General features: G+C 42.7%; 1 protein-coding gene across 3 annotated transcripts; it reads left to right on the top strand.

Annotated features, from left to right (window-relative positions):
- Nucleotides 1-113: 113 nt before the first annotated feature.
- rtn3 (reticulon 3) lies at nt 114-27,852 on the top strand. 3 transcript variants are annotated; one of them, XM_079215426.1, is made up of 10 exons: nt 114-363; nt 6,822-6,875; nt 10,635-10,924; nt 11,240-13,526; nt 20,046-20,253; nt 21,456-21,594; nt 23,386-23,455; nt 23,763-23,809; nt 24,593-24,651; nt 24,747-27,852. In XM_079215426.1, exons 1-10 carry the CDS (start codon nt 273-275, stop codon nt 24,793-24,795), a joined length of 3,294 nt encoding a protein of 1,097 aa, XP_079071552.1. In that variant the 5' UTR covers nt 114-272; the 3' UTR covers nt 24,796-27,852. The 3 variants fall into 3 exon arrangements, with proteins under 3 accessions (XP_079071552.1, XP_079071553.1, XP_079071554.1); XM_079215427.1 differs by lacking the exons at nt 10,635-10,924; nt 11,240-13,526 and having other exon boundaries at nt 6,822-6,869; XM_079215428.1 differs by lacking the exons at nt 6,822-6,875; nt 10,635-10,924; nt 11,240-13,526.

Raw genomic sequence — 27,852 nt, 5'->3', positions numbered from 1 at the left:
TCGGAGCCTAAAAAGAGGCTTTGAACATATCCTATCCCGTCATGTTTGGTTTTTCCCCTCCTCCATAGTCCGCCTTGTTTCCCTCCATCTCTGCTGATCTGTCAGTGCTCGGACGTTGCGTTAAGGTGCGGATCCGAGTCCCGCTCTTGGGGTAAATTTGAGGAAAGTCAGACGACACAAAAATACGCCTTCAAAGGACAGTAATCGACCATTTAAATAGAGACGCCAGACATTTTATCGCCTGTGTGCTGTTGCTTTGAAACTACAGTAAAATGGATCCAATGACTCAATCCGCCCAGATCTCATCGTCGCAGGGGCTTGCCGATGGACAGAATTCTGCTGCTAAAGAATCAAAGCTATCCGGTAAGTAATAGCCTAACGTAAAGTTAGCTAGTCAAATGTCAATTTTAACCAATGTTTTCCCATGAATTGCTATTACACCATATGCGTTTCGTTTTTAATTACAGACATTAAGGATGTCATATGTTAAAGTTACGTCTATACCATAAGGCAATAATTAAACTTTGAGTTGTTCCGCTGTAATGTAGCAACGCTTCTCTTGTATTGTGTCTGTTGTTTGGCCTGTGTGTGGTTGATTAAGCTTGTTTACGCTATAATTGGAAACACCTGTGGTAGTGAACTTCTCCGGATACACTGCTACTAACCATGCCCTGTGTGGCTTTGGCCGGCCTCCGGTTACGTGCCATGCTGCTGTCATTTTATGGCCATAGTGTATCGCTAAGCGTCTTTTCCCCGTTCTTAGCGGAGCCACAGTCGAACTTTACACCCGACGTTATAGACTCGTTGTAGATGTACCATATGCTTTACATATTTATTATGTATATTTGGCCAGCCAAGCAACGCAACACAGAATAATGGCTTTACGTTGCACATTACAGCAGCGTTAATCCATCCACAGGGAGACCTGCGTGATTAGCAGGGATAATGTATTTTTTTGGGGAGGGGGTGTAAAACAAAGACATTTAAATACTTGGTTCTAAGTGCATTTGGTCTTAGCCGAATTTAAATATATATCTTAATGACTGTTAATACTGCCCTGCGTCATGTTCTACGTGGTGGGTATGTTTGTTGACAAGTAAAATGCACACTACATGGCAGTTTTTACAATAAGGTTTGGGGTGACAAAGCGTTATCGCTGCTAAATGTTGCGACGCTCTGCACTGCAGATGCATTGTTACTGGGCAACTGCCAGGGAAGGGAGCACCTCTTAAAGGCGCACTGCCCGTTTGTGTGCTGGTCGTGAACAAACATCCAGCCTGCAGAATTTCTCTACCATCACTCCTTTCTGTCGGAGACCTGTCACCACCTCCACTTTGAGTCTTTCAGGTTTCACAGCCCAGACAAGCCTAACTAAAAACAAAGAGGTCAATTGACAGCTTATTGTGTTTGAGGGAGTGGCAGCTTCATAATCTGTGTGTGTGTACAGCATGTGTGTGGCAGCGTGTTAAACTTTCTGATTTGAACTCCATCGCTTAGTCAAGTGTGCCATTTGAAAATCTTTCAAAAGCAATGTTCTGTCAATCAAAGGGATTTTAGGCCTTTGAAGAATTCCAGCAGCATGCATGGTCATGGGCGTCAACTGGGTGTGGCATGTGGTGCTTCACTGAGTCAACTGAGTTGAGATCACTAAGGAGAGGAAAGCAAAAATGTAATAAAATCTACTGGGACACGAGCGAAAGCGTACAAATTCCCATCAGAAAGCTTTCAGGACCATTATGTTCATGCTTTGAATCGTGTGATGTAACGTATGATTTAAAAACTTCTGACAACGTTGACCAAATTATAATTAGTCCCTCAAAATTAGCAGCCACGAGCGAGTTTGGACATTTTGGTGCTTGATGATATCTAATGCAGGATATTTTTTTTAGTAGCCTGGAGTTTATTCACTGAACTTCCATCCCTCTGTGTTAAATAATTAGAAGTGGTGCACGCAGCTGTGGCATAAACTACACAGGCACAACGACTAGTTTTTTCTGCCAATTTCTCAGGTAGACTCCAGGAAACATGGCTGTAAAAATTAGGTTTTCTGGCAGCCCTGACCAAACTTAGAATGATCTCGGTCGTTATATCTTTTAAACATTCATGACAGATGACAGACATTGCCTTCCGCAAATCTGAGTCATTACAGCCCTGCTGAGTCACCGCAAAATATGGGCTTTGGGCCCTATACTCTGTATCCTCGTCATGTGGAAACAAAAATACAAAAGATGTCACTTTTCTCAACTTTTGAATTGTAAGAAATATATGCATTTTAGTGAGTGGACTCCTTTTCATTTGACACAAGACCAACAAAATGAAGATTTTTTTTATTTTGTGAAATCATCTAACATTAATGATTTATGTATTCATGTCCGTATAAGTGATTTTTAGGCAGAAAGGTTTGATAAGATTCACTGTGTTGCTTTGAACTGACACTCACTATGATGTAATGGCGGTAATGCATCTGTTAAAGCAGCGGTCCCCAACCACCGGGCCCCGGACCGGTACCGGGACACACATAAAGAATGAATAAAAAAAGATATTTGATTTATTATCACGGTCTGAAAGATGTTTTTTTTTCTAAAAATGACCGGATACATCCGTCTGAGCTTCTTGACTCATGTCAAGACGCTCGTCTCAGTCACGTGATACGTTACCCCAAAAATAAAGCCCACAAGCGAGTAAAAAAAATAAGCTTCTTTGGAAAAGGGCAAGGCCCAATGAGGAGATAGAAGAAGAGCCTGCGACTTCCAAGAAAAAGAAAGCTGCATTTAAAAGACAATATCAGGAGTCCTACTAAGAATACGGGTTTACTGCAACACGTGATTCTCACGCACCCGCTCTGCATAATATGGCAATAATTCAGCGTAATGGTGAGTTCTATTTTGTTATGTACTTTATATTTGTTTTCATACCGGTCGTATCATATTTATCCCCCACACCTTGAAGGCCGGCTCGTGAAAAAGGTTGGGGACCGCTGTGTTAAAGGACAGGAAGAGCAGTCAAGCTCCTTTATATTTATTCATTTATTTATAGCCATTTATTTCAGCTGCACAGAGATCCAGGCATTAATTCCCAGATTTTAATTAATCTTGTTCCCTGATTTATAGGTATGTTTTATCAATTTTTTTTTTTGAAAGAAGCTTCCCTGTTTTAATTAGTTATTAATTAATGCAGCACTAACTCATTAGTGCAATAACAGAAATATGTTTATCATTCTCTAGTTTCATGGCGCTTTAACTTGGCTTTAAAAAATCACAGTTAAGCTACTCATTTAAAACTCAACACTTCTTGAACATATGTTTCACATTACAACCTGCCACTGGCTTTTAATGTGAAACAGCTACAGGAAGTGTGGATTTGTAATAATGATCAAAGATCATCCTTCCTGTCTTGTTAGCTTAAAGTCTTGACACAGTTTGGCTAAAGTTAGACAAGTAAAGTCACCCAGATAGAGTGGGGACATATCTGAGAAAGGTCACGCGCAAAGTACATTTTCTCCTGATTTGTTCCTCTGAAAAATGGCATTTTAGTGTCTGAATGAAAACAGGCTCCTATATATACACGCTTGTATTTCTCACATCGGAGTTAACTGACTCAAGACCTGCCGCTAGTCTCCTTAAGCACCGCAGGAAACGACTCTGAAGCGTCCTCTGTCTTTTCTTAACCGGCTTAACAAACCAAAAGGTCGAAATAATTGGTTAATAAAAATCTGTATTTCTCTCGAGAGTTTTCAGCAGAATGATGAGTATGGCACGGTTCTGGAAATACTACTACTGAATACTGAAGTGTCGTGATATATTGCCACATAACTGATATCGAGGTATTCTATCAACGCTTTTTTAACATTTGGTCCACATTGCCTAGGCCTGGTACTGCACTGTATTTTCAGTAGTAAAGTACACTTGGTTTATCTTCCAGTCGGTGGACGTCACCGATACCAGATGGCCCAGCCCGCCTATCCAGCTCCTGTCTGATAAGTGACTCTAGTCACAAAGGAAGTGGCACACTTCAAAACGAGGACGTTATTTCTAAAACTACATTGCACCAGACTTTCAGGGGAAGTTCGCCTCGGAATCAATGTGCGTATTGCTGCGTTGGTTGTAACCGCACAATCGGAAACAGTGGAGGTTTTCTTTGTGAAAAGTACTTCTCAAATCATAATTGTGTGGCAGGTTGTTGCAGACCCAGTTTGATAATTGTAGTGTCCCGTTGAGCTGTCTGTGTGCTCCATAGGAATGTTCTAATATGAGCAGACTAACCTCTCTATTATTGGAGGCGTCAAATCCCAGTTTGATCCATTACCTTTCAGTGAGGAAAAGAGAATTCTCCCCCCTCATCCCTGCACCAGAGACGGCCCTTCTTCCTCCACTCCCTGCTGGAGCGGACCACATCACTGAGGTCACAGAGGCAATCAGATAGCCCTCAGGGGTAGACGGTCTAGAGTTGCGAGAGCAGCAAGGGCGGGCATGGCAGTAGACCCGCCCTCCACGAGCAGATGAGCCTCAGGAGCCGGAGGCCACGTGACAAAGCTCACTTCAAACTGTTTTTTATTGGCATATTTATTAAAGAAGAACTTTGATTCTACTTTGTGATGGAAGGCAGTCTAACTCTTGTCCCATAGACCAAAATGTTTCTACAACATGGCTTAAAGCTGCATCCATCATCATGTTACAAATGGACACCTTGAATCAGCCAGTGGGGCCGACACAGTTGGACATTTCTACTAACTTCTAATATGCTTTGTCTCATTCAGCATGCATTCTGCTTTGTGTTCTCTCTCTACTCTGTTCAAAACACCATCACATGCGTATGTCGGTGTGTTTGCCAGCATTTTACAGAAAAGGCCCTTTTCCATATTTACATACTTTAAGTGTTTTGCTATTTTTGTCACCTAACTTGACATGCATGTGCTAATTTGTCTACAGTGCTTCGTGCTTTGTGATTCTCAAATTCATTCTTTAAATTACCCGGTGCTGTGGGTTTAGTTGAACTACGATATTTATGCACGTTTTACATTTTCATGTGAACAGGGATGTAAATTCTTATTTATTTTTCACATTCAGGTCTAGATATTCTTTCGCAGCCTGTATCTTCTCTCAGCCTTCTTAATTCAACCTCCACCAACCGGCTGGCTTTGCGGTTAACAGTGAAGGTGTGGTGTGTTCAAGCGGTAACAGCCACATGAATCTGAGAGAAGGAATGCTGCACTGCAAGGGCACACCAACCCAACATACCCAGCGTGTATCCACCACGCTGCCTCTCCCTTTGTATACCTGAAACTCTCACACATCTGCAGTCCTTACCCATGACTCAAGATATTTCTCTCCTTGCATTCCCAACCAAACGTAGAATGAGGTGTGAGCTCCTTAATGACCACCTCTTCTCCCTCGAAACCGGACTAGTCAAGCTCTTCACGATAAACTGGGAAGACCATTTATTTGTGGAGCATCCTGGGACATTGTCATGTTGAAACAGGAAGTGGACAAACACAAACTGTTGATACCAAAACTGGAAATACACCGTATGGTTTGATGCTGTAAGATTTCCCTTAACTAAAGGGCCGAGACCAAACCATGAAAATCACTAACCCAGACAAAAAGACAGGGCTTTTGGCCTGGGGATGTTGTTAGTTAACCGTTGACTTGCGATTAGATTTAAGCAGTTAATGTGTTGAAGAATCTGTTAAAACTGTAAAAAAAATAATGTAAAAGCGGCGCAAAACTTGGAGGAGCGACTTGTCACTAAAATGGGAATAGCTAGTCCACCTTAAAGGTTAGCCCACCTTAATTGAGCCTGGGCTGCACTTGCTGCTAACCCATTTACTTTAATCATCAGCTGGAAAATAAGACACTTGAACTTAGCTTGAGTCTTGAAGCGTTGTAGCATTTATTCACCGTACACACACTGCACTGCTACGCACTGCTAAGTTCACAGCGCTTAACGTTAACGGCAACTTCATACTCTGCATCACACACGGCCCTTCTCGCTCGACCAGGCGATCGCTAACATTACGTCGGCTTTGCAGTACTCGGTCAGATTAGGCCAGGCCGATGCACAACATACAACCTCGCAGCTAAACTAATTGATGCAGTGGAGATCTACTGGGAAAGTGGCTGCATGAGTCCACGAAGATAAACGCAACATCGCGATTGCTAACTCGTCCTGACGGATGAACCGGGGACTCGGCTGCCTGTTTGGCTCATACTCTGCAGCTGGTGATACAGGATGGATTTCACCGGTTTGTGCATCGGTCATCGTTGCAGCAGGCAGCTTGTTAGCAGTTCAACCGCAGCAAGGCACTCCTTGTCAGTTAGGAGTTAATGATTGGTTAACCAGGGTCGCCTATCTGTCAGGAAAACGAGGAAAATTAGCATCCCTATTTTGTCCATTTAGTGCCCATAACATATTTTTGTCTTTTGTTTCCATGGTAGCAACATAAGCCCTCGGGGACGAAATAGTCTTTTGGTTGTAGTTAATTTGTGGAAAGCGTTTCTGCTCTTAGCGACACTCGAGCAAAGGGAGAAGTGCTTTTGTCTGTTCCTGAATTAAACTGTCTTGGTCTTTCCTGTATAGCAAATATAAGTGCATGTGTTAAAGTTATTGTAGGTTTACTGAAGTAAACAAATGGCATATGAATAGGGCTACTGTGTTGCAAGTTTTTTCTGGTCTTTATCTGAAGTAGTTTTTTGTATAGCATATAGAGTTGTTAAGGCTGGATAAGTTAACTCTTGTTTTATCTTCTTTTGAATGGATTCAGTGGATAGGACTTATTTTCTTCCTCTTCTAGGATGATCATTCTTCTGTCCTTATTTTTTCAGATTCCTTTCTTTCCTCTTCGCCTGTATCTCTCATTCAGTCTCCTCAAGGCAAGTGTATGGTTCGCTTACGCTGCTCGCCATCTCTCACCCTCTGTCCTGTACTCTCGCCGGCCTGCTGCTGTACCGCTCAACTTCATCCCTCTTTCTAGTGCCCCTCTCCTGCTCGCCAGAGTCCAACCAAAACACGAACCTGCAAAGATACCAGCAACAGGAAGAACTCCGGTTCTAACCCACAGCTCCTTTCCCAGCTCGACCAGCCTTTACCCGCCCCTCCTCCTATAAACCTTGTCATGTTATTCCGTCTGTTTCCAACACTGCTGACCCTGAGTTGCTGCACTGATTGTAAGTTAGCCAGGCAGTACAGCTCCTGACATATGATATTGGTGATTCTCGTCACCTCCCCCAACCCCTGCTGTAATTTGAGATGAACCCTTTCCAGCGCATGCTGTAAATAGCCATCTTGACCTATTGACAGGTTGCATTGTTAGTTTATTGTAAGGGCTGCAGGCATAGCCTTAGTCTGAGCAGCTGATGCTCATACAGATATTTGCAAATGTGATACACTTTGGCTCACAGGCCTCAGTTGCCTTGGTGGCGGTGATACAATTGGCATAAATCATCAGCAGTCACGAGCATCAATCAAAACAAGTGTCGATCCGTTCACTGCTACTCTCCTATCTCCAGAATCTTTGCACACACCAAGAGCCACCCCTCTGCAGCTGCTAGCAATCTGATCCAATTCTCTTTTTACCGCCTGCTAGCGAGCATTATTTAGGTCAGCAGCACTCACTGCAGGTTCAAGATAATCCCAAGATTGCCACTTTATTTTAAGAAAGCAGAGAAGTTCAAGTTCACATTGTGCGCACAAGAGAAGAAATCTAAAAATGGTTCAGGTTGGTGTCTCGAGGGCGGCACCAGCTTCCTGCTGCCCTAGTATCCAAGCCCAAGCTCCCCTCAGTAGCAGCCGAGCCCCAGAGGATGAGTGGCACTGGAGATATCATCCACCGGCCAGCAGCCCGGGCCGGCCATCGCCTGTGGCTGCTCACTCGCCCTGCACCCCACTATCTGCTTCTGGCTTTGTAGGCTTTGTGCATGTCTCACATCCACGCTTAGTTAAGCATTAAGCCGTAGGTTTTCTTTGATCGGTTTTGCTTCTTTATTTTCCCGATTTCTTTATTTTTTTTCTAAATTTTTGTGCTATGATCCTCATCAGTGTTCGAGGTTTATACTTTTGTGAACAAATTATACGCAATAAAAGTAGTGATTCAGTGACATAGTTCTCTATTAGGAACGAGATAGATTAGGGTAGATGATACTATGAGATAAATACAAAGTACTCTTAGTCACATGTAGCCATTATACACTTAAGTCACAGGCTTCCAACCTCGTCACTCGTAAGTGAGGAATGACGGGACGGGACTGCAGCCTGTGGAACATGAATTCTTACCAACTCTTCTGCTTCTCAGCAAGGATATAAGACTTGACTTATGTACCACTTTAGGTTATCAGTAAATCAATACCTGGGAATACCTATATTAGTGAACTTTAGTAATTGATCCCACTTTATTTAATTTGTGTTAAAAAAGTTTTTTTGTGTGCTAATTGTAACAAATTATTTTTGATACTTAGATCACATGCATGAACACTCATCTCTAGTTACTGTTGACAGCAGATTATATCAATCAGACATGGAAGGTCTCCGAGGCTTAATTTGTCACATGAACAGTGACATATTACAAAGCAAAGTTGTTGACTGCTTTATCTGAACCATGGCCATAAAGCCACTCATGAATTATAGTTTATAGTCCCTCTAGAACCCAAAGTAAATCAGTGAATTTATTCTCAGAGCACGAGCTGTTTGGGAATTTGTTAATCAGTACAGAGCCAAAAGGACTACAACACTGTTGGCAAGATGGAAAGTCCGTCCATGTGGCCTACTTTGAACAAGGCATTGTATTGTGGGGGCAGGGTAGGTGGCAGTCCAAGACAAAGTGGACCAGTCAGTTGGGCATCAGAGGAAAGGTCTGTGTCTATGCAGGGCAGGGGAGGGGAGGGGTGGGGTCATGGGATCATGCTGACAACACAGCAAACATTGCAAAATTGAAGTAGAAAAAACCTGGACCTTGCAGTAACTAAACAATACTAGTGGATCTGGAAATAGATTTTTAAGATTCTGTGCTGGGTAAAGGTTAAACTAGTTGGTCGGGGGTTGGGGTTGGCGGTCAGGTTGAGCTGAGCAGCTGATGTTCATGTCCTAATATAGCTGCCATTTCCCTGCCGTAATGCCTCGATGTTGGGTGACATGGGAGATCATTGGCGCCAAAAGGCATCATGTGATTGTTGGAACAGTTGCTTGGAACATCTTTGGAACTCTGTGGCCTCCAGGATAGCTAGGGGCCACACGGCTTGGGAGGTGGGCCCTGCCATCATGGTGACCATAAACGCCTCCTCAGCTGTGTGGCTGAGGAAATGGTGGTGTTCAAATTACCTGATTAACTGCACTGGGACAGCAGTAATTAACTTTTTGGCATATTTTTCATCATTTTGGTATCGAAACGTTCCATAATTTTAAAGCTGTTAACAAATGCTAATAATGTAGCAAGTAACCGACCAGAACGAATGAGCACAACTCTGAGTGTTCTGATGGACATCAAATTGCCACATATAAATTGGTACAGTCGGAGAGAGAAAAATAAATAATTTGAAAATAAAGAAGGTCAAAGTCATCTGAGCCCGAAGCTTTATGCAACAATGGAATACCTTGTTGGGAACTTTTAGGTTGGTAGCAGCACTGAATCGGTGGGCAAAAAACCCTAGCTCTAAGTGTTTGTTTTAGTTTTTTACCGTGGTAAGAATTATTTAGTTTTACTGGTCTTGACTCCTACATTTCTGGTATTCACATCCCTAATTATAATATATGCTACAGTTAAAAAATAAATACAGCCAGCTTTTATCTTTCTGACCTTTGGCCTTTTTCTTTCTTATCCCTGTTTGTTACTTCAGTTTCGTTATATTTCATGGTGTTCTGTGTTCAAGGTGTCTTACGGAGTCACTTTTAGCAGCTCTCATGAAGTAGCTGTCAGTTAAGTGTCAGCAGTTACCACCTTTTTCCGTTTTATTGTGTCATATTAAGCTTTCTGTAAAATTGATGTTGGCTATATGATTAGATATATAGGTAGTTTTCCTAGAAAATTTAAAAAATAAAATTTTACACAACTAAAAAATACGAGGGTAACAGCTCAGATTACATGGAACTAAGAGGAGACTACTTGATACCAATTATATGTTTAGCTTGACTCACACATCAAACAATATCACACATTATCACCATATTTATTTTAGCTGAGAGCATTTTACAAAACCAAATAAAATGAATAAATAAATGAAATGTTGTATCCTGTTCACAAACAAGCAATAAGATAAACCCTAAAAAATAAACAGCTTTTAGGCCTTCAAGTGTATAGCATGTATATACATCTGCTATACTCACCATAGTTGCACGTGGTGAGATCAGTGAGATTTCATTTCTTTTGCTGCTTCATCTGATCATTCAGACAATTTAAGTTGCCATACTGAGTGCTGCCTAATGGCAACCTTGTGGAGTATTTAAGAACGGCATGCAAAAGGGGAAGATCCATTATATGAATCTTATATTTCCATGGTGCAATGCATGAATGCTTGGGCTGCAACATTAAGGCCTCGCTGAATAATATTAGAAGTGCATGGGAGTTTAGTGATAGGGTACTACTGTGATTTATATGACCTCCCCTCCTTTTTCCTCTTCGCTGTCGTTCTTCATACACGCCGATGCAGACAAAAGAGTGGTCCTGGGCTCCGACAAGCCCTGCGAAGGCATTGCAACATCCCTCCGCTTTCCTTCTCAACCTGGCTCATTCACTCCCAGTAATTACGGGAGTGAAGCAGGGCCGCCGGATGGACAACCGGATTCGCCGATAAAAACGTCTCCTGTGTCGGAGCGAATAAAGGCACTGGAAGCTCTTGCTGCCAAAAAAAAGGAACCTGATTTTAGAAGTGATGGCGGTTTCTCTCACTTCAGAGACCGCCACCATGAAAAATCTCCCATTGACTCCCCCAAATCTCCTGTTGACTCCCCCAAATCTCCCATTGACTCCCCCAAATCTTCCGCTGACTCCCCCAAATCTTCCGCTGACTCCCCCAAATCTTCCGCTGACTCCCCCAAAGCTCCCTTTGACTCTCCCAAAGCTCCCTTTGACTCTCCCAAATCTCCCTTTGACTCCCCCAAATCTCCCTTTGACTCCCCCAAATCTCCCTTTGACTCCCCCAAATCTCCCGTTGACTCCCCCAAATCTCCCGTTGACTCTCCCAAATCTCCCGTTGACTACATCAAATCTACCATTGACTCCCCCAAGTCTCTCATCTACGCCCCCAAATCTTCAACTGACACCCCCAAATCTCTCGCTGAGAAAACGGCACCAACTGTACAAAAAAGAGAAGGTTCAGCTGATCAGGAGTCACCAGAATCCCCCTTTGAAGTACTTGGAGATTTAAGACAAGTGAATGAATTTGAAGAAACCGAAGAGTGGATGAAGGCTCATTTACCTCCTGTGCCAAACTTTGATGCTGTAGATTTAATTAAAGGCACCCTGACTTGTGATAATATTGCATCAAAGGAGGAGAAGGGGACTGACATAGTTATTCCTGATGCTCATGCTGCCTTTGCTGGTGTCCCTGCTGCTTTCATGGATTCCCCTGCCGAAGCTCCAAAACTGAAGGATGAGTTCAGTAATGCACAGAAGCAGTCAAGTATTGAGGAAGAGTCTGAGTTTGACCTCAGCTTTTTGCCAACAGCCTACATGTGGAATCAGCAAGAGAAATCGGGTGCCCAGGCTACATCAAATCTTGATTCAGTGCTTCCAGCTTCGCCTGCACCTCCTGCAGGCTTTGCCTCCCCATCTCCTCCCGTCTGTCCACCAGTTGGCACGGACGTTAAACACAATGTTTCAGATAACAAGAAGAGCATGTGGACTGGAGATCTGGAGCCCGTAGAGCAAAGTGAAGCTGACAGCTCAGGAGAGTCGGACGACACTGTCATTGAAGATGGTGTCACTGTTCCTGCATCTGTTCTTCTTGCATTTTCTGATTCAGCAGTTTCAAATGATCCTATTCCTGCTTCTGCAAATCCCAATCTTGCTACTGAGGAAAATGAGCCTCCTCCATCAAAGTCTGAGAGGAAGCTAATGCAGGTTCCTACGATAAATGTTATTGAGACAGACGAGCCAAACTACAGTGAAGAAGAGATGGAAATGGAGCTTGAGGATTATGAGACTGTAAAAGAACTAGCTATAGAAGCTCCAAAAACCCCAGAGCCAGATGACGGAAAAAATGAACCACCAAAAGCACGCCCCTTAGAAACAGAATTCATGGAAGGCTACTCTCCTCCATCCTCACCTGTAGACTCTGATACTGAATACTCTCCTAAACGCAACATACTCAAATCTCTTCCTGAAACGGTAGATCAGGAATCATTATCAAAACCTGAGGCCCAATCCAATCAAACCCAATCTGAAAAATCACAGTCCAGTAAAGTTAAAGATGAACCTTCCACTTTCAAAATCACAAACGAAGAAGTGGACTTCCCAGACGATGACGAATGGTCAAATGAAGCACAAGAGATCCTCGTCAAACCTTGCAAGACTGGTGTTGTGTTAATAGAAACCACTGCTTGTACCCAATCCAAGATGGATGAAAAGAGCAACACTGCTGCAAAAGATGCTTACATGGAGACTGCTTCTCGGTCTAACACTAGCTTCATGCAAGATGATTTGTATGACAGACAATCATTTGATTATGATTTTGATGCATCCTGTCCCATGGATGACATTGATGGCAAAGGGTTAAACAATGCTAAGCAGCGGTTTCTTTCTGATCCTTCTGAAATCCTCATTGAACCACTGAATGCACACAGTCAAAATCTGGACGATCTCACTTCAGGGAATGATGATGAAGCTTTCCCCAAACTAGTTGATCAGCCATCTCTAAGAGAATATCCACAAGATCCATATTCCTCTTTCCAAAGTGAGACCAGAAGCAGCACCAATGAGCAAGATTTAATTCAGAAAATGACTACTGAGGTTATTACAGATAACATGGGAAATGGCAGCTCCATCCCAGCACAGAAAACCACCTCAAAGATCCAGCAGGACACTAAATCAGGTCACCCTGCACCTGACTCAACAAGCAACAGAGCAAGCATTACCCCATGCAGTGTAATGTCTGAGCCTACAGATAGCTTTGTGGAGTTCATGCGAGAGTGCCTGAAATCAAGGCAGGATGAAGAACCTGATGACACGCTCCAAGCTGTCTCTTCCAATAACAAGTTGTGCAAAACCGGAATGCCTCCTTCCCAGTCCACTCCAACCATGGTGATGGATCTTGAACAAGAACGGCTTACTATTAACGCTCTCAAAGAGTTGGGCAGTAGTCAAGAAGAAGAAGAGGTGGAGCCTCTCCAGTCGAGAGTTCCTGACCAGAGCAAAACTAAACCCAGCGCGACATCTACACAACAGTCTTCCTTTGCCGCAGTTCCTAATCCTTCATGTTCCCAAAGCAACCGTGTGTTTGACAGCACGTATTCCAAAGAGGTAGAAGCCATCGACGAATGGGTGGCTGAAGCCTATCATCTTGCTGAGCATGTCTTGACAGCAATACTAACCCACTTATCAGGTAACACTTCTTTCTTATGGGCAGTAGGCCTGCTGACCTCATGCAGTCCCCTCAATAAGACCTATTTTCTCTAGTGCTCCTTTTTCAGCTTTGTTTTTACATGTTGTATACATGTGGGAACAGGCTGTATGGCAAGTAGAAAAACACCCATTTTGTTATTGCAAACATACCTCTTCCTGGCTTATGTCTTAGGTCTGTGGAGTGTAGCGTGTCCCCTGATACATAGTGGCCACTTATACTTATACATACTTGCACTAAGAAAGCATAAAGGCCTTAGTCGAAAATGTCTAATTACAAAGTTACTTTACCAGTTCTTAAAGTCCACACTCTCCTACGGTGTCCCTGCCTAGGCATTCATTGTCTTGTACTTGTTTAAACACATGAAAAGTGACGACGTTATTGTGTGGAGAATAAAAAAGGGCTTCTTTTTGCCAACATCTGCTGGCAATATTTCAAAACTAACTGTACTTGCTCAGGTTGAGCCAGTGTACAAATTGTCAAACCGGTTTGATATTAAGCCATACACAGGACCGGTGTACCAAATTTTACTACTACTAAAAATTTAACTGTTAAACATGCCCCATGTTTAATACAAACCATTTACAGTTAACAACATTTAGCTTTGTTTGAGAATTCTGTTATTTTGTAGATTAAGTCAATCATGAGCCCATCCTACAACCCAATACTGCAAATATTACATAATCCCATATATGTAGACAAAATGCCAAAAAGGAGGTGATTCAATAAGCACTACAGATACAGCTGACTAAATGTCCAGGGAACCCACCTTTGGGTGTACATGTAATGTACAATGGCATTTCAAAGTTACGATGTCAAGTAGCTAGTTACAGAAACATATTTGTCTTGAATGTCATTGGGCTATTTGACAGTATACTAAAGCTGTAGAGACTGCAGTTGTCACAAAGATTATAGTATCCAAACCACAGTGTAGTGTGCTATATGGACACCATGGCTGCATATGGTCCAGTGATCTCCACTTCTTTTGACCCTCTCCTGCCCTCTGTCTTTTACAGCTTGGCAGTGGTCCATTAACAGAGTGGGGGTGGGGGTTTAGATATGGCGCCCAAGTGCTGCCTTGCAAGAACCTTGGAAGTCACTGGGTACAGTCAATCCCCAGTGTCGGGTTTCTGTCTTGATGCAAGTTTCCACAGCCCACTTGGTGAAGACCATGACTAGGCATGGTACAAACAAACAAAATCATACAAAATTACTTTCATATCTAATTATTTTCTCTCCGGTTTATGCAAGATGCCGTCTTGGGAAATTGGTTTGCTGTCCGGTCTTTCAGTCCTTGCATGTCCAATTTTCCTCTTCATCCATGTCCAGCTGTCCTTTTTCCACTGAAAATTGTTTTATATTTGTGAGCTGATATAAACCAACCTGCTTCCAAGCATCACAGCCTACAGTGATAGTTATTAGTCTCCATTAGAAGTTGACCAGAGCAAGGGCAAAGTACTGGTGGGTATTAGTTTTCAGGAGTTACATTAGTCAGTTCTGCAGTACCCTCCCCTTCTCTGCAAATCCGATCTCCATTCCACACACCCAGGCACAGAGGCTGGTATGCAGACAGCAATCCTGACTCATTCAGTGGTACGTCTACATGTGTTAAATATTTTAGCCTAAGTTGGCACACCAGTGAACAGTGCTGGTGCTCTGGCAACCAAAAAACTAAGAAAGTGTGCCGAAGAGGCATACAAGTTTAGCTTTATTTTCAAGGATTCAGCTAGGAGTAGGCTGGGTAGTGAGCCATAAGTCCTTGCTGGGTTCGCTTGGCTTCCATCTCGGCTCTTCTTCCTGGAGCAGTAGCCTCCGCTGGCAGTGGTGTTTGGACCGGCAGGTCTTGCTGGTTGGTCAGCCGTGGGCGGGGATCTTCTCTAGGTCCACTGCACTTAATCCAATCCCCACGCTTCTTTTTCTGATGTTGATAAATGTATTCTGTCATATGCCATAAGTTCTCCAGTAATAAACGAGAAAGAACACCAAATTAAAACATAGTTGTAAAAAATTCTATGAGCGCTACTAGCGGTAGCATGTACATGCTGTCATGTTCATTGCTCTGTGCTTGAACAAGTTTAGCGGTGCACATAATGTAAACGTTTCCTAATTGAGATATTAATTACATTTCATTTAGCTGACGCTTTTATCCTAAGCGACTTAATAAGTGCAATTCAATGACGAGTACAAACTCGGATCAACAAGAATCAAGAAAGTACAATTTCTTCAATAAAGTTAAACTACAAAGTGCTATCAGTAAGTGCCATTTAAGTGCTACTATAGTGATACCTTCCCTATTCAAGGTGTAGTCAAAAAAAATATCTGTTTTTAGTTTGCGACGGAAGATGTAGAGACTTTCTGCTGTCCTGATGTCAATGGGGAGCTCATTCCACCATTGAGGAGCCAGGACAGCAAACAGTCGTGACTTTGTTGAGTGTTTAATGATTTAGTGTTGATGAGGAAGCTCAGTTTTTGTGTCGTGTTCTGTAAAGGAGCCTGTGTTGTTGAATCCTCCCCCTCCAGCCATGAGCTTGAGCTATTTTAGTGCTCCTCTGCAGTGCTGCTCCACAACTCTGGTTATTAGGCAGGGTGAGTTTTTTTTCAGTTGGTGTGCCTGTGGGATATGCTAGAAAATGTCTGCATTGCCTTTCAAGTTTTTGGTCCCAATTCTATCCCAGCCATCTGTCAGTGAAATCCACAGTGTTGGCAAACGTGATCCTCTAAATTTCTTTGTGGGCTAATTCTAATACCAGACTTGTTGTCAGGCTGTAAAAGATTAGTTCCAATCCAACATTCCATTTGTGCTAAGATTTGTGTTAATCCTCTGTTTGGAGATTTGTAAAGTGGAGAAAAGGCACATGTGAATACTTGACTCAAACTGAACCTGTATCAGCGTTTGGTATTTGACTCCCAACAAAGCTATCTGACATGGACCTGTAATGTCTAGTTTGTTCAGACCATCTTGTTTTAGTTTGAATGAATAACTTCAGTCAGGATATGTATTGGGGTCACATCAAAAGTAGAGCAAGGTTTGAACGGGCTTAATGGGTTGTTACTTAAAATAGTCGTATTGCCATATTTGCCGTTGGAACAGTAATTAATTAAACTGCTCATAATGTATCATGACTACCCGTCACTATTTTGGTTTTCCATCCCAATAACTTTGCTCTGCACTGCACACTACCTGCCCAGCATCTGTTACCGCTGATCAGGTTGTCGTGGACCTGTAACGTCCGTCCTCGAGTTCCACAGTTAGCTGTCAACATTGTTGCGGTCGTTGGAGCTCTTTGCACTGTTATCACCGTTTAGCTTCTAGCTGCCGGCTCAAAGATCTCCATGTTGAGAACCGTGTGTAGGCAATCGCGCCTTCTTGGGGTTTTGTGCCAATCGCACATCGCACGTCTCATTAAACCAAATAACTCTTGTGATGATTGGCTGCAGGCAAAACCATACAAATATTCCTTCTTTTTTTTTCAATCTCGGCACAGAATGATTGATTGCAGGTATCGTTTGACTGGTTTTGATACTACTTGGTACCGGATCCTAACCCAGCCATAGTGAAGGGACACATTTCTCATGAGATGGTGGAGACCAAACCAGAGCTAAAAGAGAGTGAGTTGTTAGCCCCTGCTTTCATCATCTTTATTTCACTGGACAGTAACTGACAGAATGTGATAAAGGGTTGTGTCCACTACCAATTCAGAAGAACATCTGTCCTGAATGTTCTCTGACTGGATAAGGCATGATTATGTACAATATTATTGTGCACAGTTGTCTGTTTTCTAATCCGTCCACTTTGAGACAAAGTAGCAGATGGCTTGGACTCGGATGACATGGACCGGCATGCCTATGGATTTATTCACCACATCAGTAGTGACGACAATCCCCTGCTGCCACATAGTTTAACGTTTGATTTACATTGTGTGTGGATTGAAATCCTGACGGAGACCTAAAACATCTGAACCTGTCTAAAGCTGTGTGTGTGTGTGTGTGTGTGTGTGTGTGTGTGTGTGTGTGTGTGTGTGTGTGTGTGTGTGTGTGTGTGTGTGTGTGTGTGTGTGTGTGTGTGTGTGTGTGTGTCAGAGTAGCACAGTGAAAACAGGCCACTGCGCCTCAGCAGCCACAGGAACCTCAGCAGATTATTGTCGGGGCAAGAGAGAGATAATGATCAAGGGAGAGCCCCCCCACAGGCTGCCGAAAGCATTCAATTGATAGTACACTGTTCTTGTCTTTTTTATTAAATAAAATGTGTATACTGTTTTCATTGAGGGACTTAAAATAAATCAATACAAACATTTATTTATCAACTGAATGTAGGCTAAAGATGTAGGCACACTGATATTCATTGAAGGTAGCTAGCTAACGTTAGCTTAATAACAGGATGTTTCTCACTGCCTCCCTTTGGGTGCTGGCAGCGCACACACACAGTCACACACACACATACCCCTACAGTGCAGGGTAAGGAAACCCCGCTCATTGTTCCTGTCAGATGAAAACATTACATCCCCAAAAGTCAACTTTGTTTCCAGCTTGCCCATCGTGCAGTGTAAAGTTTTCATACGTGTTTTGACGAGGGATTTTATGAATCCACGTGTGCCTGAATGTTTCCAGCGGTCTGATTTGATCGGTGAAAATGGTGTTTGCTGGAGTTATGAAGTTTTCATGCAGTCTCATTGTAGTCTCAACCGATGGAACGAGGAACAATAGAGCTCTTTCTGTTTCGGTGAGAGCCCCACAGCCGTGCTGCTGCTTTTCTCGCATTCTTTCACACAGGTTCAGCTCTTGGCATGCTCAGCTTATTTTGTAAAGGAGTCAGACGAGCAATGTGGTGTTCAACATAATACAGAAAAATGTGCCTTCGAGACCTTTTCATACAGCATCAGTTCAACATTTATCCAGGTACTAAAATGGACCAATTTGTGAATGTGTGGCCCATCCAATAGTCTCGTCATAGTTTAAAAGATATACATTATTTTTTCTCTCTTCAGCCACATATTTATAGTGTTTGCAAAACATGCATGTTAAACAATTTCAGAAGGACGTTTGAGTCAGATAATTGCCCATATTAACTGTGGCAAAAGATGACCATGACAGCAGTAATAATTGAGCGTTTGGGTTCTGGCCATACATAGTAGATTGTCACAATAGCTGTTTCTGTCACCAACTAGGCATTGAGCTCACAGTTTATCGTGGACAAATATTTGTCTCATCGACTCTACAAACCGTGTCTCTCTTGTGGAGCGGTTATACGGCACGATAACGTTCCAGTTTTTCCCAGCTCTCTGTTCCATCAAAGGTCAGCTCTGTTAAAACTGCACTTGGTCAGCAGCAGACATTTGCATACATCATAGCTACATTCAAGCAGACTACAATTTATAGCTTTAGTGGACTTGAATGTCCCTGAGGAGAAAATTGAGACTGGTCTTGGTTAGAATTGTGGCCGACTGAAGAGACTGTCCCTCATTTTCAAATAAGGTGTGTGTGTGTGTGTGTGCACGTGTGTGCACACGACATGCGACATGCATCTTTGAACGTGTGTGAACCTGCATGTATCTCAGCTCTATATTCAGAGCTTGAAGGCCACTAGGTTACTAGCTTGCATGCGTTTGCAACAGAAATGGACCTCCAACCTGTACTGCATTGTTGCAGGTGTTTTCTAATGTTCTGTTCACTCACATTTACATACTGTGTATATACATTAGAGTTCACGTTGGGCTGGTGAGGGCTCACTGGGCAAAATATCTGCTTTAAGCTCCCTCAATCAAGTCTTTTGGAAAAGATCTATTTCTGCTTTTAACATTTCTGACTTTAATTGACATCTTTGTCCTTTTGAGAACGCTTTTGCGTGCGTGCGTGTGTGTGTTCCCCCATTGAACCAGCTGGAGCACTGAAGCCTGAGCCCTCCCTGAGGCCTCGCCTCACGTGCTTTCTCCCCCACTTACAAAAGGCTTTTTTAAATGCAGCCGTTTCCCCATGCAGAGAGAAGGCGTGGCAGTCTAAGAGCGCCAGCCCATTGCAGCATTACATAACCGCCGTGTATAGAGGCCATCCCTTCTGCATGCACGACTCATCACAGGACATGCATACAAACATGGACTGTTGTTCTCTGCTGCAGGTGCCTGAAGAAGATTTATGTTTGCATATTCATCTTTTATTGGGAGCTTTTCTCCAGGCTCGGCAGACCACGAGGACAATACCAATATTTCCAATTAAATCAACCAGTTTAATAATTTGCACTGCCTCAAAACCTCACTGAGTTGATGGGGCCTTTATTTACCTCAGGTGCAAAGACAACCAGGCTTTTATTTTGAAAAGTTTTTATATAGACAGCTGCCTAAAACAAACTATTTAGATTTTATCCTGAAAATTCAGTATCCCCCAAAAAACATTTATGACTAAATAAAAGGTTATTCTTCCAGACAAGCCATTATGTTTCATATGATATTTCATTTTGTTCTGATGTCAGTCTAACACTCTCCACTCCCAATATCTTCCTCTCTGCAGTTAAGGATCTGATCCACTGGCGGGACCCCAAGAAGTCGGGCCTGGTGTTCGGGCTGTCCATGTTGCTGCTGCTGTCGCTGGCAGCCTTCAGCTTCATCAGCGTGGCCTCCTACCTCCTGCTGGCCCTGCTCTGTGTCACCATCACCTTCCGCATCTACAAGTCCGTCGTCCAGGCAGTGCAGAAGTCCAGCGATGGACACCCCTTCAAGTAAGACCACGTCCTCGAGAACGTCAATGCTACTTTACTTTACCTTCTCTAGCTTGTTGTCTGGGAGATTTGATTGACCTGAGTTTTAAATAAAGTTTTTAGCTGTGGTAATTGTATAGAGTGTTTCTCTTTTTTCTCAAGTGACTTAGATGTTTGAAAACAGTCCCTGAATCAGAATGTGTGAACCAATCAATTTAACTATACAAAGAAAATCAAGTCTTATTCGAGTTTAGTAATTTTTTTCATTTCATCCAATTAGTGGTAACTTAACAGCGACCGAAAAGAGTATGAAAGTAGAAGAGTTTTTTTTATTCCTGTGCCAGAGACTGCTGCTGCTAGTTTTGAGTATTAATAGTATCAACAACAGATTAAAATAAGAGCGGATCAGAAAAGTAGGAGGCCTTTTACTCAATATTTACTTATTAAAAGCTATTCTTATACAACGTATTCTAAATTGGTCCCAAAGACACGTTCAGGACCCACTGGTGTGTCGAGCCATTGGTCTTGATCAACAACCCTCCAAAACGTTGGCTACATCCACACAACTACCTTTTTGTCCAGCCTCCTCCTCAAAGTTGCAAACTGTGAGTTCAGAAGTCCGCTCTGTAGGGCTGATAACGCCGCTGGCCACGCCGCTCGCTAATCACTCCAACAACAGCTGCTTCTGCCGCGTGTCGGCAGTAGTAGAATACAACTGCACAACAGCTGCCAGCATCGATAAGAAGGTCAGCAACGCCTGTAATCTGTTATCCATGTTGAAACAAATCACTGGTAGACCTGTCTATTTGTTTTCATCTGGAAAAGAGTCATGTGATCGGGACGTGACCAATCAAGGAAGGACACGTTGTGACTGCGCAGACCCAATCAAGTAGCGAAAGGCATCGTTTCCAAGCGTATGCGTTGGTCCTGTCCACACTAGGAGGTAACCCCGGAGTTTTCAAACTGACCCGTTTCTAAACTCTAGTGTGGACGCTCAGTGTAAACGTAGCAAAATATATGCGTTTTTAAAGTGAAAACGTAGTAGTGTGGATGTTGCCCTATTCTCTTTTTAAGCCACAAAGAAACAAACGAAAGCCTCTCATTCGTTTCCTTGATAAAGCTGGTCACCAGAGGCGAGTTCTGTCTGTTTTCCTGCAGCACTCTGGCCCGCACACTTAGCCTCATTTCGTGCTCACCTTCCCCTCCTCCTTCCCTCTCTGCAGAACTCTGATAGATAAGGATGTCAGCATCCCCCCGGAGACTTTCCGCAAGCACGTGGACTCCAGTCTGACCCACATCAACCGAGCCCTGAAGCAGATGAGCCGCCTCTTCCTGGTCGAGGACCTTGTGGACTCCCTGAAGGTGAGCAGCTCCGACCTTCAGTCACTGCCCACTGTCATCCTCAGTTCTGCTCATTTAATCCGCTTCTAATGGAAACCTTTACCCACTCTGTTCCATGAAGATTCCTCTGGGGAAATCAGTCCAATTATAGTCCCAATCTGATCCGTCCCGTTAAAATAATCCCGAGCAGTTATGATTGTATTGGTGGATGAGAGTTGTTTAGATATTATACCTTAAATGTTTGCCCCTATTTGAGGTATAATATCTAAACTAAGTCTGGACATAAATAATATAATCGTATTGTGAACCTCAAAGAGGAAAAAAAAAGGACAATATTTAAGTAAATGTACTTAGTTATAAAACACGGACGAGAAATGATTAAACGAGATAATCGACAAATACAAATCACAACAGGGAGAGTGACCTGAAACTATGAAGTGATTCACCGCTGCCATATAGAGGTAAATATCTCCTGTTGTTGTCATTCCACAACAAGTTTCTTCACTGACCTACCAAACAACTCCCCTGTGGCCGTTTTATATTGACTTGTATCAAAACATCCCAGTTTCTAATAGGTGGACATGAAAAAGTCAAAGCCTGTCCGTCACACCCTCACAGGTGTTTGGGCTCATTCTGAAAGATTCAAACTGCTCAGGGATCGCAGAGTGATAGAGATTAACAGTGATGGATGGTTGCTAGAGTCTGAAGCGAGACTTGTTATCAATTTAAAAATAAAGTGTGCAGTTCAGTCCTGGGACACAGTCTTGTTCTGCAACTATTTATCAATCCTAAGAGTTTATTGAAGTGAAACAAAAGCAGCTGTCAAACAGCCCACGATCCACCATAAGGGTGTTTCAGGCAGCCTGATGGGTGTGGACCCACTGAGCTGGACTATCAGCTCCCCGTTTCTCCTGTTAGTTTTGTTGCACCTTTTTCAGGGAGGAACAACTGATCCGTTGATCCTTTCTTGTTTGTACATAGTTTGGCGACAGCCTGCAGAAAAGCAGCAATAATACTGAGTCCACATATACAGCTGGGGAGTCCTGAGAAGATCTGCCCACTGGGGGGAGCTCCCCAAAGAACTACACACTGAGTCGTTTTTTAGCTTTTTCAATAATATAAGAATAAACAAGTCTGTAGCCTGACATAATCATACAAACACTCGTTAATTAGCTGTCACTAAATGACAAGTTTCCAGTTTGAATCTGCTTCCTTGGCTTAGTGAGTATGTGTTGTGCTACTGGGTTAGCCTTGGTGCTAACGTTACTGGGTTAGCCTTGGTGCTAACGTTACTGGGTTAGCCTTGGTGCTGATGTTCAACCAGTCCCAGTACACTCGCGGTTCCTCTAGTGCTGGGAGAGTACTTACTCTGAAATAGGAGTAAAAACATCCCTCACACAGGTGTTCTATGAACTGTGAACATTTCTAGTTCTTGCGCCGTGAATAAAATAAAAATCCGGGCTCTTAAAAATATGAAAAAGTTCCTCCGGTCTGAAAATGCCTCCTGTGAATGCTCTAGCCCCTCCCCTTTTGTGATTAGCTTTTAATTTTCAAACGTAACTTAACGGGCATTACAAATCTCAAAGTACAAGTAAATGGAAATACTTAGTGAATAACTAGCGAGTGGTGATTATGTCATGACTAGTATATGCTAAATTTACCATGAAAGCAGTTAGAGTACAATTGATTAATTGTTTTTCTAATGAAGACATGATTTAAGAATGTCGACTATGGTCAAGGAGATCCCCTCTGAAGTGTTGCATGATGTCCTAGAATGCTTCTCTCCAAGTTACTCTTCTGTTCACTCCCCAGCTGGCTGTGGTCATGTGGCTGTTCACCTACGTAGGAGCCGTCTTCAATGGAATCACGATTCTCATCCTGGGTAAGCACCAAGAACCTCTTTCACATTCATCATGTGCACCATATAATGAATTACAGATGTGGCCTTCATTTCTGTATTTGTTTTTAATGCTGAAAAGTATATTTGGTGTCACTTAAAACTGAGAATAAGATAATGTTCAATCCAACTCCAAAATAAAATCTAAGAAGCATGCAAAAAGTGTAATCTGAATTTAGTCACCAAATATCACCAATTATACAAATGAAGAAATATGTAAATGCAGAAATAAATGTACAAATAAGACATGACATTTTTTTTCTCTCTCTCTCTCTCTGTGTGTGTTCTCCAGCTAACATCCTCCTCTTCGCCGTGCCTCCCGTCTACGAGAAGAACAAGGTGAGAGAGCGGCCTCTGTCCCCGTGAACATATCAGATGACATGAGCCGTTAGCGAACTTTCCCGTCAGCAGTGAGCTCACTGGATGACTCCACTCGTCAGACACTGAAGGCCTGTTGCTGCCCAGCTGCTGAGAATGTGAAGTCATTCCACTGCCGGCTCAAATAAGGGGGCCGGCGGCGGCGCGTCCATGCACATCATGCCAAATGGGAACTTTGTGTTTTGGGGAATATACTCAGTCTCTTGCTCTTGTGTTTTCTGATGGAACCGTTCGTCACACATGACGTGTTCAAATCTGACGATAATGACGTTTTTTACAGCTTCGTAGGAACTATGTGGTTTTTGCTGATTGTTTAAAAACAAAGCGTGCTTCCCATCAGTCTAGTGGTTTTGTGGTTCAGACTGTGGTCCGCTTGAAACCATGTATTCATACAAAGTTTCATCTGATCCAGTGTTTCCATCTATTGGCATCTGTTGGGAATTCTGTCCTTGACCAGACCTCATGGCCCCAGCTCTGCTCTCTCTGGAACATTCAAAATGTCCACGTTACTGCCGACACGCACGTCTCTGATCTGCCAGAAAGTCTTCACTCGTCTTCCAATGAAAACAGAATAGAAACGTTATGCCACTGGTTTCACTTCTTCGTTAATGAAAAGGCTCGGAGCCCGTAGATTTTACTAGTTGGCAAACATTTATAAATGATTCTTACTTTTTAGGTTGAGAATGTTTCTCTTTTTTCCCCCACACTGATTCTGACCTTCTCTCTCATCTCGTCTCGTTCCAGACCCAGATTGATCAGTACATCGACGTGATACGCACTCAAGTCAACACCACAATGGCTAAGTAAGTGAATCAAGTGGTCGTGAGGAGTGTTTTCTGGATGTGGCTTTCATCCACACATTCAGCTTTTTCACACCCGTTTTGTCTTTCTCTTACAGGTTGCAAGAGAAACTTCCCGGAGCTGTGAAGCGCAGCAAAACTGAATGATCAACCTCCCCAATTAGGAGCCTCCATGTCATCATCATCATCCTCCTCTCCATCACCATCTTAGAGCCCTGACCTTCTCCTATCCCCTCCAGACAACCCCCTGCCCAGTCTAACCCCCCACCCCTAGTCCATCAACCATCACCACCCTACTACACTGAACCTTGCTAGGTAGAAAATCTCTTGAGCTACTCGATATTCAATGTAAAACTACTGCGCAGCTTAACTTGCAAGCATTAAAAAGAACTGTGCCTGTGCAGACAGGAAGCGTGTTGCTAGCGAGGAAGTGATGTAGCGCCGGGGCGGACCCCGACTTGTCTGCGGGCGCGCTGCAGGGGAACGGAGGCAGGGTCGAGTGAACTAGACTGAATCTATGACCTGGCTTCATCGCGTAGAGCGAGCAGGGGGTGGATGATGGCTGTCGACTTCACAAAAACAAGCATTTGTCTGTACCACGCATTTCCCTGAAGGCAAACAGATCATTTAAGATGGAAAAGTAAAGAAAACAAAAGCATAAAAAAAACACAAAAAAAGCGCATTAAAACAAATGTTTTGGGTGTAATTGTGGCTAGTCTTATCCTGCTCTCTTGCTTTACAGCTGTTAATATGAGTTATTTTCTAGAGGCTGCTAACTGGTTTGATGTTACTGATCGGCCTGTTAGCGAGTTAGCCTCTATTCACCTCACAGCTACTTCTGTATGTTTCTGTAATGCACTGAACTTTTATTTTTTTCAAACCCACGAGCAGGTTGAAATAAAAGCGTTGGAACACTGAGCCAGCTGTGATAATTTGGTCTAGTTCACCCACTTGATCAGATGCATTTTTTTTAACAGTTCTCTGTATGTAAATATCCACCCGATGACGACTACAGTGTCTCTCTCTTTCTCTCTGTCTCTCTCTCTTTCTTTCTTTCTTTCTCTCTCTCTCTCTCTCTCTGCTGTACGGAACACGTTAGCCTTGCTTTTTATATCAAAGGAAAAGTTCCCTCACAGCAGCACTCCTTTTGTCGCACCTGTTGAAGCTACAGTGTCGAGGACTCGCACTCACTTGTACATTTTTATTATTCCTCTCACTGCTTAGTACTATTATTGATATTAATTATAGGATCGCTGCTTTGACTCCCTAGTAGCTTGACGACAGCATTGTAAGAGTTCTGTTAAGTGTCATTGAGCTTCGTTTTAAACTGGAGGTGTTTCGGTGGCCTCTTGAAAATTATTTCCTGATTGTTCGATAAGTTAAGAGATTCTATTTGATGTCTCATCACACCCTGAAATCTCAAAGCGGATTCCCAGCTCACTATTGGTGCGTTAGAAAGTCTACAAAGTCTAAAGTTTTGAGTTCCAAAGCTGTGGAGTATAGAAGGTGCCCCCAGAATGAATATGGACGTTTATCTCGATTCATTAAAAAGTCCTCTTTCTAGCGTTCTCCGGAGCATTGACGAAAAGAGAGAATAATAATAATAAAAATACAGTTCAAATGTGTTTGTCCTTTTTTTTTGTATTTTAGGGTGAAAATTGAACTTTCACTCCCAATTTAAGTATAATCAATTGAACGGACTTCAATTTAAAAAAAAGAAAAGTATGATTTGTAATTGCTTTTTAATGAATTCATGTTTTTTTTATTCGAAGTCTAACTATTCTTTTGCACGTTTTAGACTCCATACACCCTCAGCATTGACTTGAGAGGAAGTCCAACAAGATCAGGATGGTGGACGTTAGATAGCGTAGCCGACAGAGGAACGTTTCTTTCCTTTTCTTTCACCTCCATGACACGCACGTCTTGGTGTGAGCTGGAAACCGACTCCCGCCCTTTATATAGGCTGTATCATATCCTTCACCCTGAAGACTTGTGTTTGATATTATTACTTGTGACTGTTTCAATGTTGTTTTTGAACTCGGTAAACCATAGTCATATTAGCCACTGCTCCGTCAACATATTGTTTTAAGGGACGAATATGTAGAAGGAAATGAGTCTGTTCGTGTTGCTGTCCAGTTCGCTGCGCCCCAAATGAAGTTTGCACGGAGTCCCTAAATACTGAATCGCCAACATCCTCTAAATGCAGATACTACTACTACTACTACTACTACTACTTTACTGGATGTTTTCTCTGGAACATTCCCCCATGCATGCCCTCCGCTGTGTGGTCGCCTCACTCTGTCTTGGTTGACCCCTCTAGCATAGCGGTCTATGCTAATGTTTTTCTGCATCCTGTTTATTTATTTGAATGTGGAGAGGTTGCATATTGTAGCTTTGAGTTTGTCATCTAAAAGCTAAACTTCACGCTAGTGGACCACATTTGTGTCCGTTGACGCTCGTTCATCTGATTTAAAGGGCAGGTTCAACCAAACTACTAAAGAACAAACTCGTCTCTGGTGGTCATCCAGAGGTCAGATAACTGAAGTTACATTTGGAACTCTTGCTTTGTTTTTATTTTAAAGAGTTTAAAGATTTCTAATGGGCTGTCATTTGTGGTGCTGACGTCATTGAACTATGAGTCAGCACTTTTTGGGGTGGGACTATTTCTTCTTCAAAACTTAGTTGGTGGCACAAACTAAATCCATTGCGTCTGTTGTGGTGGAGGCTGGAATCTGAGACTACATTTAATCTGATTAATATCTTTTGATTGAACTTCCCCTTTAATGTTCAACCAGCTCCCTTTACCTGTAGTCAAATACTATATATACTATATAGTATATATAAATAAATAAATAAAATCATTAATCAAACCTGTTCCCCGACAGCATGTTTCTCTTCTCCTCTTCCTCCCTGTGTTTTTATTGTGTATGGCAGCGTGTGTGTGTGGCAGGAGCGTTTTCATTTATTTTTTCTTTCTTTTTGTCTTGTTTTGCTTCCGACTCTTTACTGGTTTCTAGACGTTGTTCACTAACATCAGTTCTGTTTTGTATTAGCTATGACGTTGGTTCTGATTTTTGAAGCTTTGGGAAAGATGTTGCTGGAAAAAAAGAAGAAAACTGTAAAAAAAAAAAAAAAAGAAGGAAAAAACAAGTATGTGGTCTGTACTGATGTCAAAGTGAAATTAATAAAAACACGTCAAAGGAC

This window comes from Taurulus bubalis (assembly GCF_910589615.1).
Source record: "Taurulus bubalis genome assembly, chromosome: 3".
NCBI classification, from domain to species: Eukaryota; Metazoa; Chordata; class Actinopteri; order Perciformes; family Cottidae; genus Taurulus; species Taurulus bubalis.
The sequence above is the reverse complement of the archived record's forward strand: the minus strand, read 5'-3'. Positions and strand labels throughout refer to the sequence as shown.